The sequence below is a fragment of the Phalacrocorax aristotelis genome, chromosome 5 (assembly GCF_949628215.1).
Source record: "Phalacrocorax aristotelis chromosome 5, bGulAri2.1, whole genome shotgun sequence".
Taxonomy (NCBI): domain Eukaryota; kingdom Metazoa; phylum Chordata; class Aves; order Suliformes; family Phalacrocoracidae; genus Phalacrocorax; species Phalacrocorax aristotelis.
In genome coordinates, this window is record NC_134280.1 from 28145970 (window position 1) to 28162296 (window position 16327).

Consider the following 16327-nt stretch of genomic DNA (forward strand, 5'->3'; position numbering starts at 1 on the left):
AAAAGAAACTTCATTTCAACAGAACTGAATTGGAGGACATCAGTTTATTTAGAAGAAACATGTAATCAAATATTCTCTTGAAACAAAGTCAACACTTCAATTCAATTCTACTCTTTTGTAAACCTACCAGATGTAGGAACATAACCTTTTTCTTGCTGTCCTTTGCCCATATCGCTCAGCCTGCTGGGATTTTCTAAGAATTAAATCCCTTATTTAGTCAGATAACAAGTTTTCCTTCATGCAATTATGCAAGAAACCCCAGAGTTAGGATGACCTGAGCATATGTAAAGCATGCCACCCTTTAAAAATGTTTTAATAAAAGTGATACCAATTGAATTGCAAGCATTATTTGATTGCATAGATCTATTTCTCTGGTGATGTCTTGCTGAAACAGCTTGAGTTTTTGTGAATTGGACATAAAGCAATAATGGACAAAGTATTTTTGAGTGTCATTTTCTTATCAGACAGTCTGCTTGTCAAGTGAAAACTTGGCTCTCTTCTCCTCAACGAACAGAATTCCTGGGAAATGTATTCGGTGGGAATTCAACTAACAGCATTTGCAGATGGGTATTTGGGAGAAGAAAATTATCACTTCATTTTCCATTTTCATGTTGTCACCTCTGCCGCTGCCTTTTCTTTCTACTCTTAGCATAACTGTTGATTCCTCACCTTATTTGTGTACTCTCTCCTCATATTTATTCAGTGGCTCTTTCACACATTTCATTTTCTGTTTCTCTTCAGCGTTTTCAAAACCATGCCTAACCAAGCATGGCATCACCAACCAACCTCTGGCTTATAGAGGAATGAAGCAGCAAAATGGATGATGAAGAAAAGCCTGAATACAGTAAAATTTAAAGGAAACCCCATATAAGTCTAATACTATCTGAGTGACTATAGGAAAATGCCTAGTAGGAAGCATGATGCCAGAAGTGTCATAAATTATTTGTGAACAGTGAGTGACTGCAGTATATTTGTGCTCATCTGCCTTGTTCTCAGTTTCAGCAGCTCATACGGCTGGCAGCATATTTTATGAGACTTTTCAGCTGGAGTTTATTTTAAAAAAATCCATAAAATGCCCCCCAAAACAGCACTGTTTACTGAAAGAACAGCAGGAATGTTCCTGGTTATAGGGACATAGAATTATCAGACTAGGAAGGCTCTTTAACACAGAGTATGAGAGGAACAGAATGGACAAGAATTATGAGATTTTCTAACAGTGGGACACAAGCCCAAAGTCAGTAATTTATTTTGGAGGAGCAGGACTTGTACAGAGGAAAGGATTTGGGCAAATAATCTTGCAAAACTGAACCAAGGCTGAAACTGGCCATAGGTCAAAGGCTATAAATTGATTTTATTCCCTAAATTAAAAACTGTTATAGTCCACTTAAATCCCTACTAATCTAACACTGTTATTAAATATCCCCAGAGAGATCAGTACATTTATATTTCTGAGGAATATTTGACATTTGATGTATTTGTAGTGTAATCAGGAATAAACTTTATAATCCTTAAAACACATTTTTGTAACTATTCCAACTGTTACTCAAATGAGATGAAATTATTCCAGCAATAAAAGGACCATGGGCATTAGGCTGCCTCAGAGCACACAGCAGGGATATTCCACATCACCTGTGCAGCATGAAGCACAGCTCTACATCAGTTTGCTATAGCCTGGTGCAGATCTGAATTTGGGAGCAAGTCCTGAGCTCTGCAGATACGAGCTGCTGGAGTACAAATTAAGGCTAGCAAGACATGCTGCAGTTTCTCTAATCTTTTTAACCATTCATCTGTAAAATAGGAGGACTATTCAGTCTGCAAATGATATTACTATCATTGTACTACCATACAAAGGAGTTACTTTATGAAGATAGAATAGAGAAAACAGTATTTGAAAAAAGTGTTTATTTAACCAGTAATTTTCATAAGACCACTGCTCTCTGATGAGAGGCGACTGAACAACGTGCTATGCAAGAGGGAGAGTTTCAGTGTCTCTGGTTCCTACTTAAACAACCAGGAAAGCAACTGCAGCATAGAATTATGTTGTAAGCACAATCCTTTGTAAGTACAAGCTCTTACTGATCCCTCAACCCAAAACCTTAGTAACTTCTCAAAAAGAATTAGTTTCTTTCAGAAGCCTAACAGAAACACCGTCTAAGGAGAGGAAACAATGGCTAGTCATTTGTCTCGTAACTGTCTATTTTCTACCCTTTCTTGACCTTTTATAAGAATAAGATTTATATTGGGGAAAATTACTTATGGCATATGCATTGCTATAAATGGCCTTTGAATAAATTCACTAATGACTGCCATTCGTCTGTAATTACAGGGACAGGGCTCATATATAGGTCTACAACTCTGAATAAATGGATGGTTAGGTGAGTAAATAATTTGATGGTAATTTTATTTAGGAAGGGAAATAAATTAGGCTATATATTGCATGATACAAACTATGTTTAATTGTCACAGATCCTTAGAATCCAATAGTCAACATTTCACAGTTTGTAACTTTTGTCGATTTTATTCATCTTTTTATACCGTGATCATAAACTAGAGTATTTCCATTATATTTCTATGGGTGTGCATGTATATATACATACATATAGATACATACACAACATTGTGGATTCTGTGAAATACATATGATCATTCAGCTTTTACTCACTGATTGTGAAAAAGCTTCTTTAAAACAAGCCAAATAAAGCAAATTTATACTTTGAGACATAAAGACATCCAACTGTTTTTACCAGTGATTTTACTTACTACTTACTACTTCAGGACAAGTATCAGAACTTGTACACACTAACCAGAAGTACTAACAGTACTTCAGCGCTTACCTTGCAATAATAGCTGAAATTTTCTTTTTCACCGAACGAGAACCAGTTTTTGATTGGCCACCACCATATTTTTTTAGATGGACCTTGTTCTTTTTATGTCGAACCATTTTGCAGCTTGTTTGCTGGCCCCTAGCCTACTGATGTACATCACTGCAGTGAATGCATCAAGTAGATCACAGAACCCCTACAAGCCTGTCCTTGCTGTTACTACTTCTGTTGCTCAGAACTTAACCACAACTAAGTTTGACTCCTTGAGCAGACGTATTATAACATCACTCTGATGTAATCACTGAGCATTCTAACATTATCATTTCTCTGAATAAATTCTACAACACGATGTTTTTTATAATTACTGGAAAGAAACCATAAAAGTCTAAAGTGTATATTCAGAACATTTTTATTCCTGAGTACTTACATTACTGCTATTTTAATTTATATCTACTTAGAACTGACAACTTTCAAAAGCTTCAGTAAAATCAGTGAATCACTAGGAAGTTATTCATGTTTGGTTTTTGCCTAATGAAAGTTATTATTGTGCAGAAAAATGGAAAATATATTTATAAATTCTGCATTCTGTAATTCTACTGTTATGTAGACTTCTTGCTGTAACTTGCCACTTTATAAATCACAGAGGAATAGGTAAATTATTACTATAGGTGATTATTCAGGATGCCTTTAATTAAAAAAACAAAACAAAACAAACAAACAAGGGGAAAAGGTGAAGCAGTATCAGAAGACAGGGTCAAACAAAGACAAGCACAGTTAAACCATTGAACTTCCTGCCAAATATTACAGCGATTTTCCCAAGATTTTGAAATGTGTAATTTTAAATTGTAAAATGTAATTTTAAATTGTAATATAATTTTACAACATTTTGTGATAAGTAAATTTCCACATAGGTTCAGAAATGCCATTGGATAAATTAATGAGCAAAATAACAAGTGACCATGGCTGTCAAACACAAGGCTAGAACCTCTGGCTTAGAAAATATTTGGAGTAAAGTGACTGCAAGACCCATCCTCCAAATCAACCACACTGAAAATCAGAGATGGCAGGCATTTACTTTTAATTTTAAAGATTAAAGTTGTTCCACAAAGTCAGCCTTAAAGTAAAACCCTACTGAGAAGAATCCCATTCAACTGGGAGGCATGAACTCCAATATCTTAGTTGAATTAAATAAATATTAATATACCAAGGCACACACTTTAATATTTTCTTCCCTAAAGCTAAGCAATACCTAAAAACGCTAATAAACAAACCAAAAAAGCTCTAACACAATGTGCCACAGAAAGTACCTTTTTTCAACACAAACTCAGAATTTCAGCGTTTTATACACTTTTTTTGCTCATATATCATTAGCCTATTAAGTATATGCAATACGAGGAAGAGATAAGCGTGGGAAGAAGAGGGGGAGGCCTGGGTTATTTAATTCTATTTGTTCCATGAGTGGAACTCCCATTGACAGTTGTGGGAATAAGTAAGACATGGTCCATGGCATTTCAGCTTAGCAATCAATTAATATTGCAGTCATAGTAACTAATAACCTGATCATCCTGTCACAGTACTGTGTTTTTTGCCAAGAATAATTTTTCAAAATTCAAGGAGTGATAATTTCTAGCTCTTTTTTCATTTAATCAGAATATTAAATATAGTAATGGACTAGTCAGAAGTATATTTTTTTTCCCTTAGGTATATATCAGATGTACTATGGAGGAGAGGAAAGAAAAGAAAATGAAAAAAAAATTAGATAATGGCTATGGTAAAAAAAATCCTTCACTGCTGATCAGTCATACTACCTAACGGAGATGGTGAAAGATTTCCAGAGAAAGGATTGAGAAATTGGTATTAGCTCTTTACCATTTAGCAAATTAAGCTAACGATCAACCCCTTAAAAGTGAATTAATCAAAGTCCTCTTCTAGGTCTGGAATGCAGAAGGCAAAGAAATTACAGTCCAAATGGCCAATTTGCATTTTCATAAATTATTTGTGTTCTAGTGTCTCACTATCTTCCCAAATGAGCATGAATCAATATATTCAATCAATATTTACATCCTCTATTGCCCACTACAATTTCCACTAACTTCCACTAAAAGATTCTCCGACTCCCACTGCGGATAAACAAATAGCAATTTTAGTACATAAAGGTCTTTCTAAAGGAAATTATGAATTTAACAACACATTGTACTCTTAAATTTAGCACACTCTTAGAATAATTGTCCTCATATTAAGAACTACCAATTAATTACAATAAATGGCAAAGACCTTGGATGCATTACAACAGCACATAATGGAGTAAGGACCACCGTTACTGGAAACATTCACTTGTTGATATGTACTGCCTATTCAGAAATACAGATGTGCATACCAAAGACCATCAGCTGTCTTCAGATTCAGGTCAGGATATTCATGATTAAAAAACATCACTTTTCAGGAGTACAGCTGTAAGCTGATGTATTTTCCTTTTTTAATTCAATTGCTTTAATGCAGTATTCTGGAAGCTCTATATGGCAGGGACTCTCTCAGGGCATGAATCATAAATTAACAGCAATAAATCTGAGATAGAAAAATTCAATATCTTTGGAAAAGGTATGCAGGCCATTTATTAAATATCCTAACTAACATGAAAAGTTTTAGTCACTGTTTAACAGATTTTCAGTGATTTTAAGTGTATTTTTTTAATGTAACTTTGATGCTGTTTTAAGCTTCCCTCTCAGAAAAAAACTTTGGTTTAGTACAAAAGATTTTAAAGACATACTTTAAGCTTTTATACGAGTGGAATATACCGAATTAATCTCAACACAAGCTTTTTCTCAATAGCAGCTTTTACAGAAGTATCATCTGTAGATTCCCTTAATGGATGAACTGAATTATTTTCTTCAAATGGTGCATTTGTTGGTGACAAAGCAACTTCAGGCAAAGTACATTTAACCACGGGTTGGCTGTGGAGGACAGCAATACACACTCATAGCAAACTTGACTGAATATTCAGGACTATGATTTAACTTCATGCTTAAATAATTGCCACTTCCAAACTTTCTTTAAGTCAACTCAGAGAGTAATTGTATATACCATACCTGCCATCTGGCAAATAGTTATCAAATAGGGCACCCCATTCCACTGTTTTATCTTTGTATTATTAGGCAGATTATTTTATTCCATATTTTTTCCAAAAAGCTAATTTTGAGGAGAGATATTGTCTAGATCCTTCAAAATAAATTACATCATTGGCCAAGTGCCCCGCTGTTCTGTGAACGAAACAGTTACCTTCATGTATAAACGAACAAATTAATCTGTCTTTTCAGGTACAGGGATTGGGAATATATGTTTTTAGAAATCTTAACAAATATTTACATCTCTTTGATATAAGAGATTTTAATTTTCTTAACCCTTGCACCTGCAAAGAGATTTGCTAGCGTGACCATCTCTGCTGGTTACCCTTAATGAATAATGGTATCTAAATTAGCACAATTTCTTCCCTAACCAGAGCCTTACAGTCAATAAAACTATGTGATTCACAAAGTCAGCTAGATGTTGGATGCTATGTGCTGGGTGGGAACAGAATGCAAATAGTCCTGTAATGTCAAGCAACAGATTCCTGCTGTAAGATGCTCAGCAGCAGCTGATGTAGTGCAAACTCAGAGCCTTGAAACACTGATACTAAAACATGGCTTGTGAAAAATAGTAACAAGAAACATAAGAGATGGAGCCTTCACTGAATTTCACTCTCATTTTAAATACAGAGAAGCTGCTAAACCTATATGGATGTCTAGGAGAGAGTGAAAGAAAGTACGTGGGTATCAAATAAGTATACCAGCTCATTATTTTTTTAGATATTAATTACTAGCCTAGGATGGAGCAGCTGCCGTGGACTTGGGTTCTGTTGCAGTACTGAAAAACTTGAGAACACCAGGGAACAGCCTTCTGCAGCTTGCAAATATAACCAAAACTGTGTACTGACCAAGAACAGTCTACACTGACCATTCCTCACTTCAGCATCTCCTGGAAACGGCAGAATTTAATTTAGTTGTTGGGCTGTTGCTAAGCTCCATTCACATTTCCATGGGACACAGCTCTGTAAGCACCAGCAGCTACTAAAGCATTTGCTCCTTTCTCCTTCCTTAGACTCCACAAGACAAAGATATACACATGCATGTTCCTGTAACAACTAGCTCTGTGGCACACTTTAAAATCATACGGACGTTTGGTGAGATGAAATGATGAAACTCTTTCTCTTGCAAGTGACGTGATCACAGTTTAAACTATTTCCTTTTTGTCCACAATTTGAAGATATGTTTGTCCCTGCTTTAAGTCCAGAAACCACAGAAATATTTGGTGCATTACTGGAGTAGTGCACGGGAAATTCAGTACGGTCCAAGGTGCTTATTAAAACAGCAGTCACAAAGTTTGGGTTTAATGAACTCCTTTTTTGCTAACATTATACATATCAGAATGTGTACTTTTTTTAAAAATAAGAGATTTTTTCTGAAGGACTGTGTTTACCATTATAATATTGTTGAAATATCTTCACTATTTCCAGAGCTCTCATGCCAACATGTATTGTTATAACATCACTTACCCTTAATGAAATTTCCTTTCACTTCATGTATGTAGCCATAACCTGTATTTGTAATTTTGTCTTGTTGAATCAAAGATGTTCAAAGCAATTGCCAGCTATATACAACAAAGCTACTTCATACATTACTGGCACATGATCTCTTCTAAGTCAAAAGTTGTCAAGAGGTTAAAGCCTTTTAAAAGGGCATTACACAACCTAAACCAAACTAAAAACCACATATGGAATTGAAACTGCACAGCTAAGTTTCCTCCTGAAATCAAGTATATTTTCTAAAATATTAAGGCTTTCAAAAAATATTCTGATTTTATCCAGAACAATGTAAAAATATTCTCCATAAGAGGTTTAAATTTTTTGTTTTATTTGGCTTTGGAACACACATATATTTTTTTAATCTTGTAATTTCCATTAGATTTTATTTGACTTCTTTTCTTCTCAGTTAGCATGAATAAAGAGCTATGTTTACAAGGAACGGAACAGCTGTCATGACTGAATTATCAGGCTGTATTTATTTCCTGTTTGACTCTAAATATCCTTCTTCCACTACCTTGAGCCAAGTGGCAGGTACTAATGGAGAAAATTCTGCAAGAATTGTCAGAATTATTTATAACACCTATTGAGTGGGTTTGAACTTCTTCCATAGAGGAGATCCGCTGAGAGGCTGGAACTGTGAGAGTTTCACTTATTATTTTCAGCTGACAGTGAACCTCTGCTTCAGCTACCAAAGCACTAGATCTCTTCTAAGGAAGTGTTTAGTGCAGCTTATAATTATTCAGCACTGAGAGATGCAGCAGTCCTAAACAGGGGTTATTAAACAAACTTATTAATTGACATGGGGCCACAGACAAATAAGCTTATAGGAAAGTGGCACTTATGCATGTCTGATTTCTCTGAGCCTTCCAACTTTCCATCAGCTTGGAACCTTTTCTATGGTCTGTTGACAGTCACTGCCCCAAACCAAACTTTTGTAATTTTGGAAGGTTAACCCTACTGCCTATCCCTGTTTCTAGGGAGTCTGCTCTCAGAACTCCATAAATAAAACCTGTTGTGTTATTTCTCTGCCTTTTCTCCAGCCCAACAGCATGTAGTTTTAGAAAGGGCATGTACAAATTTGAGTATGTGTACACAGTTTTAGAAAACGCTGTCTTATTCTCAGATAAAAAGCTATAGTGTAGAGTAGCAGAGGAGCAGACAGAAAAATAAATTAAAGTAAGAGGACCTGAGAAAAATTCTTCATACTCTGCTATAAAGGGTTTGAATTCTATGGCCCATTTCCAGCTGATTGTTGCATCATAAATAAAGATTTAAGGCACTGACAGCTTACACATTTGCAAGTACTTCTATGTGCACACACGACTTCATAGAATGATACAGGATTTCCAATCAGCTCAAATGAAGTAACCCGTTTTTTTCCTGTGTGTTGTATCTCCTACTGTAAGAAATTGGAACTGATCACAGGAAAAGCTCAGGCTTATAAAGAGAAAAGTGGTTTTGCTAGACTAATGCCTGAGATTTACTTTGTAAGTAGCACAAATGGTTCCCCAGAGCTGTGGAACAGGCCAGGCTCTTCCTTGATCCTTGGTTACATTATTGAACGTGCTCTGTGAGATACCTTGTACTTGCATGTCTTTATTGACCTTAGTTTTGATTTTTCTTTTTGCTTTTTTCATCTCTGCCTGTGAAGAATTGCAGAAGGTCGTTCTGCAACAGGTCTGGGACCACTGGTGGGACCATTTTATTATGCTGTTTAATAGGAGGTACGTCATAATTGAAAGATGAGCTAAACGGATGCTCCTAAGCAATTCTGTCTTAGTTGCAATTCCTAATCTGACTGTAGAGATATTTAAGAGGGCTTTCTCTCAGCTGATATTGAAGTCTGTCTCCCAGAAAGGTGGGGAAGAAGAGGACACCACAGACAGGATTCAGTTTTAGGTGGCTGGTTGAAGCTGAGGTCTTCCTCTGCTTGGATATATAAGCAATGGGCCAGTAAATTCATCAGCACAAAAATCCAGGGGTCAATCATGAGCTCAAAATAGAAAGCATGGGTATTTTCATGTGAGTTGCAAAAACTCTGTACTGAACATTTGGTCCTAGGCCTGAAATACTTTCTACCTTGTAGAACCAGACATCATTAGTTTTTCTATCTTGTAAGCCAAACGTCAGCAATTATTATATCTCAGCAATTATATATATATATTAAAGCATGCAAATTCCTTCTGGGACTTAGTTAATAAAAGTAATCTGTACTCAGATGGCTTCTCACTGCTTTACTCAGTGTATTAATTGTTATTGCTCTATACTATAGCAATTATTTTTATCCATACAGCAGTTCATATGTAAGAAACTTACTCAAGTCATTTGCACTTTGCAACGTATTTAAATTGCATGTTCAGGCTTAGCAGAAATGGGCCATTCTGCTTATGATCTAAACCATTATTTCTAATCTACTAATGAGTTCAGTTAACTCAGTTCCAGACTCCTGACAGCAGTAGCCCTGTGCAGGACAAAGAACCTGTATTCTTTGGTGGGAACGAGGACAAATCTACCCACACAAGCTAATTCCAGCCTCCATTGCCATTTGACTCAATGATACACTACTTCTGTTCCTTAAGAATTAGCTTCCCAGAAGCTGGAGAGACCTTCTTTGTGTGTTAAATGTTGTAGTGCAGATTTAGACTGCATAATACTGGTCATACTATTTAAAATGTGATTTTCTTTGCAGTTTGCCATGCAAAAGAGTTCACTACGAAAGTACTAGTGGAGACTACAGTTTCTCTCTGCCACACAATAAATATTTTAATTTACAAATTGTTTTTAATGGGGAAGTATCAAAATTTAAAACAGCACTCTATGGAATATTTTCTGACTAAGAAGCAGAGGCTAGCCTATATTCTCAGCACAAATTTAACACAAAACCACCAGGTTCAAAAAATGCATCACTCTGAGTCTGAATTTAATGGAGACTGCATTAGTTGAAGGAAGAGAAATTAAAAACAAAATCAAACTGTATAAAACAAAATGAAGAGTACAGGGTATAAAATGCAAAACACTAAAAATAAGAGAATAAAAGTTGAAAAGTATGTTTCATTAAAGCCACTTCATTTTTAACTATTACTTACAGCATAAGTAACATGGACAAGAAAATTTGTTTTACATGTCTATAAACATATACTTCCGAAATATAGCTATAGACATGGAAAGATATACACAAACTATATGCTTAATGCATATTTATATAAGGACTGCTACCAAAAATTTGACAGGTTTACAAATTCACTTTGAGGTTGCATTGGAGAATAGAAGTATTCAATAAATTAGAACCAAGCAAGATAACTGTCTCGGGTTTGTTTGATATCCATTCTGACTTAGCACAGTGAAAAATCAGATTGTTCTGCAAAATACTGGATATAATAAATAAATAAGATTAAACATTGCTGTGCATCAAGCTAGGGAACAGGAAAACCTTTATCCATACACGGAAGTAGAATTTTTTAAAAGAAATAGTCACTGTTATGAGGTCATAATGCCCCTAGGACTAAGATAACAGCCCAAGGACTATTAAAATCTTCCAAACCCCTATAAAATTATATATGTTTATTTTCATTTAGGCAGTTTAATAATCCTGCTGTTAAATTCTAGAGGGAAATTAGTTTATTTCAATATTTGCTTACAGTAAAAATAACGCACCTGTTATAGGCTGCCAAAGCCTATGTATTTTCAGGTGTACCAGTTTTCTCTGTGTGTGAAATGTCTGTTACTTGTCTCAATGCTCCCACACAGAGCCAGAAAGACTGTATTCCTCACTATAACAACACTATTAATTTCCACTGAGGCCTCAGTTTAGAACCTAAGTAAATCTCACATTATTTTCATAGTCGCAGTACTACTACTGAGAAAGAGTTATGAATGCTATACCAATTTAACCACAGTGCTTGGGAGATGAATGGAAGCAATAATCAGTGGTTTATGTCCTTGTCCCCTATGCAGCTTTGACACAGCTCCCATGGTTATTAGTACAAAACACATACTTAAGCTCTCACCACTGTTGGCGATCCAGTATCCCATAACACAGGGGAGAGAGGCCCATGATCTTCTAAAGCTTCCTGAGCACATGAGATGTGCCAACAAGATTTACATTTAGAACAATTGCTGAAAAATGAAATTTGATGCCTCTGTTGTGGTAATATAAGCCCAAAGAGAAGTCTGTTGATCATTTCTTTTATCTGACTCCCTAAGGACCTGTATCTATTTAACTACAAATTTTACTACAAACTAATGTAAGTCCACAACCCTTGATTCAATGTAAAAGAAGCTTGATTAACTTAAGTCAGTCAGCAAAACTTATATAAATACATCCACAGTGGTATATTAACTACTAGTATTTTAAAGTATTTAATTTAAATTCATTCAGTTTTCTTACAAAGCCCAGGTCCCTTGGAAGTCACACAAAATGCCCAAGTCTGCTCAGTTAACCTCAATTTAACAGAATCTGTCAGAATCTTCATGACACACGAGCACTTTTGAAGTCACTGAGATCCCTAATGCTTTTCCAGTTGTGTATTTAACTTGGGATCAGTATGAACACTTTTGAAAGTGTCCCTAAGAACCGTATTGTGGCTGAGATGCTGCTCAGGTCATCTTTTTACTGAACTGGGACATGCACGCACTCTAAGAGCAGGGCACCTGTATAAGTGATCATGCCAACCTAGTCTGTAGCATAATCTCTGAAAAATGGACCATTGGTACAGCTTTATTTGCTATTGTTTTCTTTCTTCTGTTTTCAAATGGGTAGGCTTTCTATTGCTCAGTAGTAGATGCTCCAAATTCCTGACTGGCAAGGTTTGGTGTGTGAATCACATGCATCAAAGGAAAAGAAGCAGGAAAAAGTTAGAGCAGTACTTTAAGCACCATATCAAATATGCAGATTTGCAAGGCGGGTGGGATGGGCGGCAACAGACTGAGAGAGAGAGAAAGAGTTAGGTCCATGAAATAATTGGGACGATGACAGACTTCTTAAACGTAGTATAGAACCGAGACATACACTGCATGCTCTAGCAGTATTGAGGAAGTTTTGGCAGACACCTTTACAAGACCATTCTGCTTAGACACTGAAATAGAAACTGTAAGTTAGATAGTTAACTTCAATATAGGACATATCTTAAAATTCCTTCAAGAAGCCAAATTCTTAGAACTTCTAATTTAATTGGAGTCAACCCACATTAAAGATGATTGCCAGTAATACTGCCAGTAACAATAATCATAAACAAAGCTTCAAACATTATAAAATAAATCACAGCTTTCCATGAATTTATGTATTTACGGGCCAGATTATAATGTTCTGACTCATCTCTGTGAGCATTTCAATCCAAAACAGCTCATTTTTTTCAGTGATACAGACCTCAGCATGATTATCAGTATGTGGCCTGTGGGGGAAAGAAAACGCATCCTTCAGAAAATTCTTATGACTTTATACCGTGGACATTTGACAAATGAGGGAGATGAGAACTAGGCAAACTCTCCAGACAACGGTTACATCTGACCTTTGGAATCTTACTTGCTTTAAACTTGTCACTGAAAGACCTAAGAGCCACATATGATTCTTCAGCTCATGACAGCTACAATTGCATGCAAAGACCAAATTTCTAAAATGTGATTCTCAACATCCTTTCCTTTTTTTTTTCCCCTTAGACTTACCTGGTTTCATCAATATAAACTGCCTCCAGCACAGATGCTGCATATTCAATATTCTTTTTTAAATCCACCACATTAATGTCACCCTTCTCCAGCTGCTTTACCAAGCATCTTAATCTGTGAAAAAGAAAATAAAAATATCAGTACGCTGCTTATATCAAATTTTAGTGACTGCATTTTCCATTTGAAATATGGGAACCAATAAAATAGCCAATGTAGAGGCAAGAGACTGTCACTGCATCTCTTTGTCTTTTTTAAAAACAATCTGGTTTTAGAAAGCACATAACAATGATCAGTTGTATGTTTTTACAGATTGCTAAATTTGTGAGATCTATTAAGAAAAGGCATAAACATCCCAGTGAGGCCTCAGTAACTACCATCAGAGTGATTTTATATTAATTTGTGACATTACTATTATGCCCGAGTCTCTAATTTTTTTAAATATTAAATAAAACCTTACAAGTTGTCTTACGATAATTTTTCTGTGCTTAGAAGGTTTATTGTATTTTTTAAATATCCGCTAAATACTGATTTTGCTTTGTTTCAACGTCTTTAATTTTTCTTTAGGCTTCCAGTAAGTTTGTGCTGCACAATTTGTATTTCTTAGTAGCATGAGCAAATGTGGAGCTCCATTATTTTGGAGTTTGCAGAAAATTCAACATTATACCAGATGAAAGATGGTGCATATGGCATTAGAAAAATCCAAATATTTTCCCAAGTGAGCTTTTACTTTTACTTTTTGAGAACATTCTTTTACATTACAAACACGGATACACCCAGAGGGGATTTTGTAATGCATCAACTCATGCCTGTGTAGCAATACACTTATACAGATAAACTCCTTGAATACCAGATTTTTCCTAAACCCTCTGATGAGAAGAACACTTCTGACACTGCTCAACTTAACCATTCAGAGTAGTCACAGCACTGGAGTGAAATGAAAACCTTATCAGTAACTGTGCAGACCTGTAACTAAAAGGATGCTTTAAAAAGTATGGGTATTTTCCTTCTTTCTGTGCTATCTCTCTAAGTTGAAATAATCTACAGTTTTGTATTATGTAAGATAAAGATTTCTGTAATTAAAGATACATCATTATTTTAACTTAACTTCCATAAAATAATCTTTGTTGTGTGTACGAAATGTGGGAAAAAAGTGTGAAACAAGTATCTAGTTAAAAAGTAGATTGAAATTAAGTCAGCACTAAACTGACTTTACTTTCAGAAAAAAATCAGATTTATGACATGGAAGAGCATATATAAAAATGTACAATATGTTATATATACACTATATATTATTTTTATTGGGCATATACAATATTTGATTGGACCTAATTATAATTTATGAGTTTTAAAAAATGCAGTGATGTTCAAAACAGATCTCTCATAAACTTGGAAAGTACTGTTCTGTCATAAAACCACTTTCATGTTTTTTCTTTATATTTATTTGGCCTAAGTATAATTACGTCCAAGACTGCGAGGATAATTTTAGCAAATGGAGTTTTAAGATCAGCCTCCTCAGTTCTCCAAAGTCTTAATTCAATTCAAATTAGCAGAGAACATAATACAAACAAGGCTCCTAGCAACCATATTTACTTGATATTTTACACAGTGCATTGCATATCAATGAAATGGAAAATTTCATGTAAAATTTTCTCAGAGAAGGGAAGTGGGTGGATGAAATACTGTGGAGGTGCATCTCCTACACAGGAATATCCTCATGCATGGGGAGGCAGTTCCAGTACATAACTCCTTCCGCTTCAGGGGTACCTATAGACTGAAGAACCTAATTCATAGACACTCACGTTGCAGTACCCAGCGCACACACTGTAACTCTCCTGGGATGTCTGCTCCTCAGGAATGCACAAAAAACACACATACAACCTCTCCTGAGCACCGATGCCAAAATGCCCAGGTGAGTCTGGCAGCATCATCACCACTACTTGCAAATAGTCGTAGCCATAGGGCGATTCTACCACTTGCACTGTTCCCTCTGTGTCTGACAGAGCAAGTATCTGAATTACACCTTCCAAAGTGGAAGCATTTAAACGAATTTAAAAATGCAACATGTCACAGCGGAGGGCCAGGTTATGGTAGACCAATAATAGCTTAAAATGGCTTGAAATCGTATGATTTCCAGTGGTTCTACATTTTCTCAGGGCATAGACCAGATGACAGCTATGTGGAAGCATTTTGATGCTTGCAGGAAGAAAGGAGTGCTTGGGAGAGCCCTTAAGCCACAATGACCCTGCAGTATCTTGCTGCATAGATGGCACTCAACCAATGTAACCTGCCCTGTAGTTATAGTTCATATTCTAGGAGGAATGCAGAACACAATAACATACCAGGCAATTTGGAAAAGCTGCTTAGGCAAAGTTAAAGTGATTCTGAAGAGGTTACAGAATCACAAAAGGACAAAATCCATATAATTCAATGATGACCAGTGACCTTGTCATCTCGTGCATCCACGCTTTGTGGAGATGTCCTCAAGAGTGTCTGTAGCTGACTCAGTGCAGATCTATCATAGAACCACAGGATAATTTTGGTTGGAAGGGACCTCCACCTGATGCAAGCTCTTGCTCAAAGCAGGGCCAACCTCAAAGTCAGGTATAACTTCAAAGTTAGATCAAATTTCTCAGGGGCATTTCCACTTGAACTTTGAATGCATGGAGATTTCACAAACTCCCTGGGCAACCAGTTTCAATGTTTAACCAGCCTCATGGAGGATTATTTTTCCCAGTATCTAATCAGAATGTTCTTTATTGCAACTTGTGCCCAGTGGCCCCCAACCTCTGCTGTGCACTTCCAAGAAAAAATCTGGCTCGATCTACGCTACAGTTTCCCACTAGGAAGCCGGACACAGCAATAAAACCCCTCCACAGTGTTGCTGATCAGACACTTGTCAGGTGATAATCATGAAGTCTACCCCAAAAGTTAGAAAAATGGACTTCCAACACAGGAAAATTAAGAGAGTTATAACAGCATGTGAATGGCCTGTATATACTCAACATATTATGCATTAAAGCGAAACAGCCACAGAGTTTAAGAGCTTATGTTTCAGAAATGAAACAAATATTTTAGTAAAGAATAAATATGTAATTTATAAGGCAAACCAACAAGTGTTATAGCCCAGCATTCCCCAAGACAAGGACAAGGAAAAGAAAACAATTATTATTCCAGCTGTATTTGGCAGGATTTTTAATTATTTGTTTGTTTTCTTTTAATTAAGTGG

At 35.9% G+C, this 16327-nt stretch overlaps 1 protein-coding gene across 5 annotated transcripts in view; it reads right to left on the reverse strand.

Moving 5' to 3' along the window:
• PDE1A (phosphodiesterase 1A) overlaps nucleotides 1-16327 on the reverse strand; it is a 165335-nt gene that overhangs the window by 46476 nt on the left and 102532 nt on the right. For all 5 annotated transcript variants that reach the window (XM_075093667.1, XM_075093670.1, XM_075093666.1 and 2 more), the window contains one exon: nucleotides 13102-13215. In XM_075093667.1, coding sequence (XP_074949768.1) covers nucleotides 13102-13215 — 114 coding nt within the window. The remainder of the gene's footprint in view (nucleotides 1-13101; nucleotides 13216-16327) is intronic.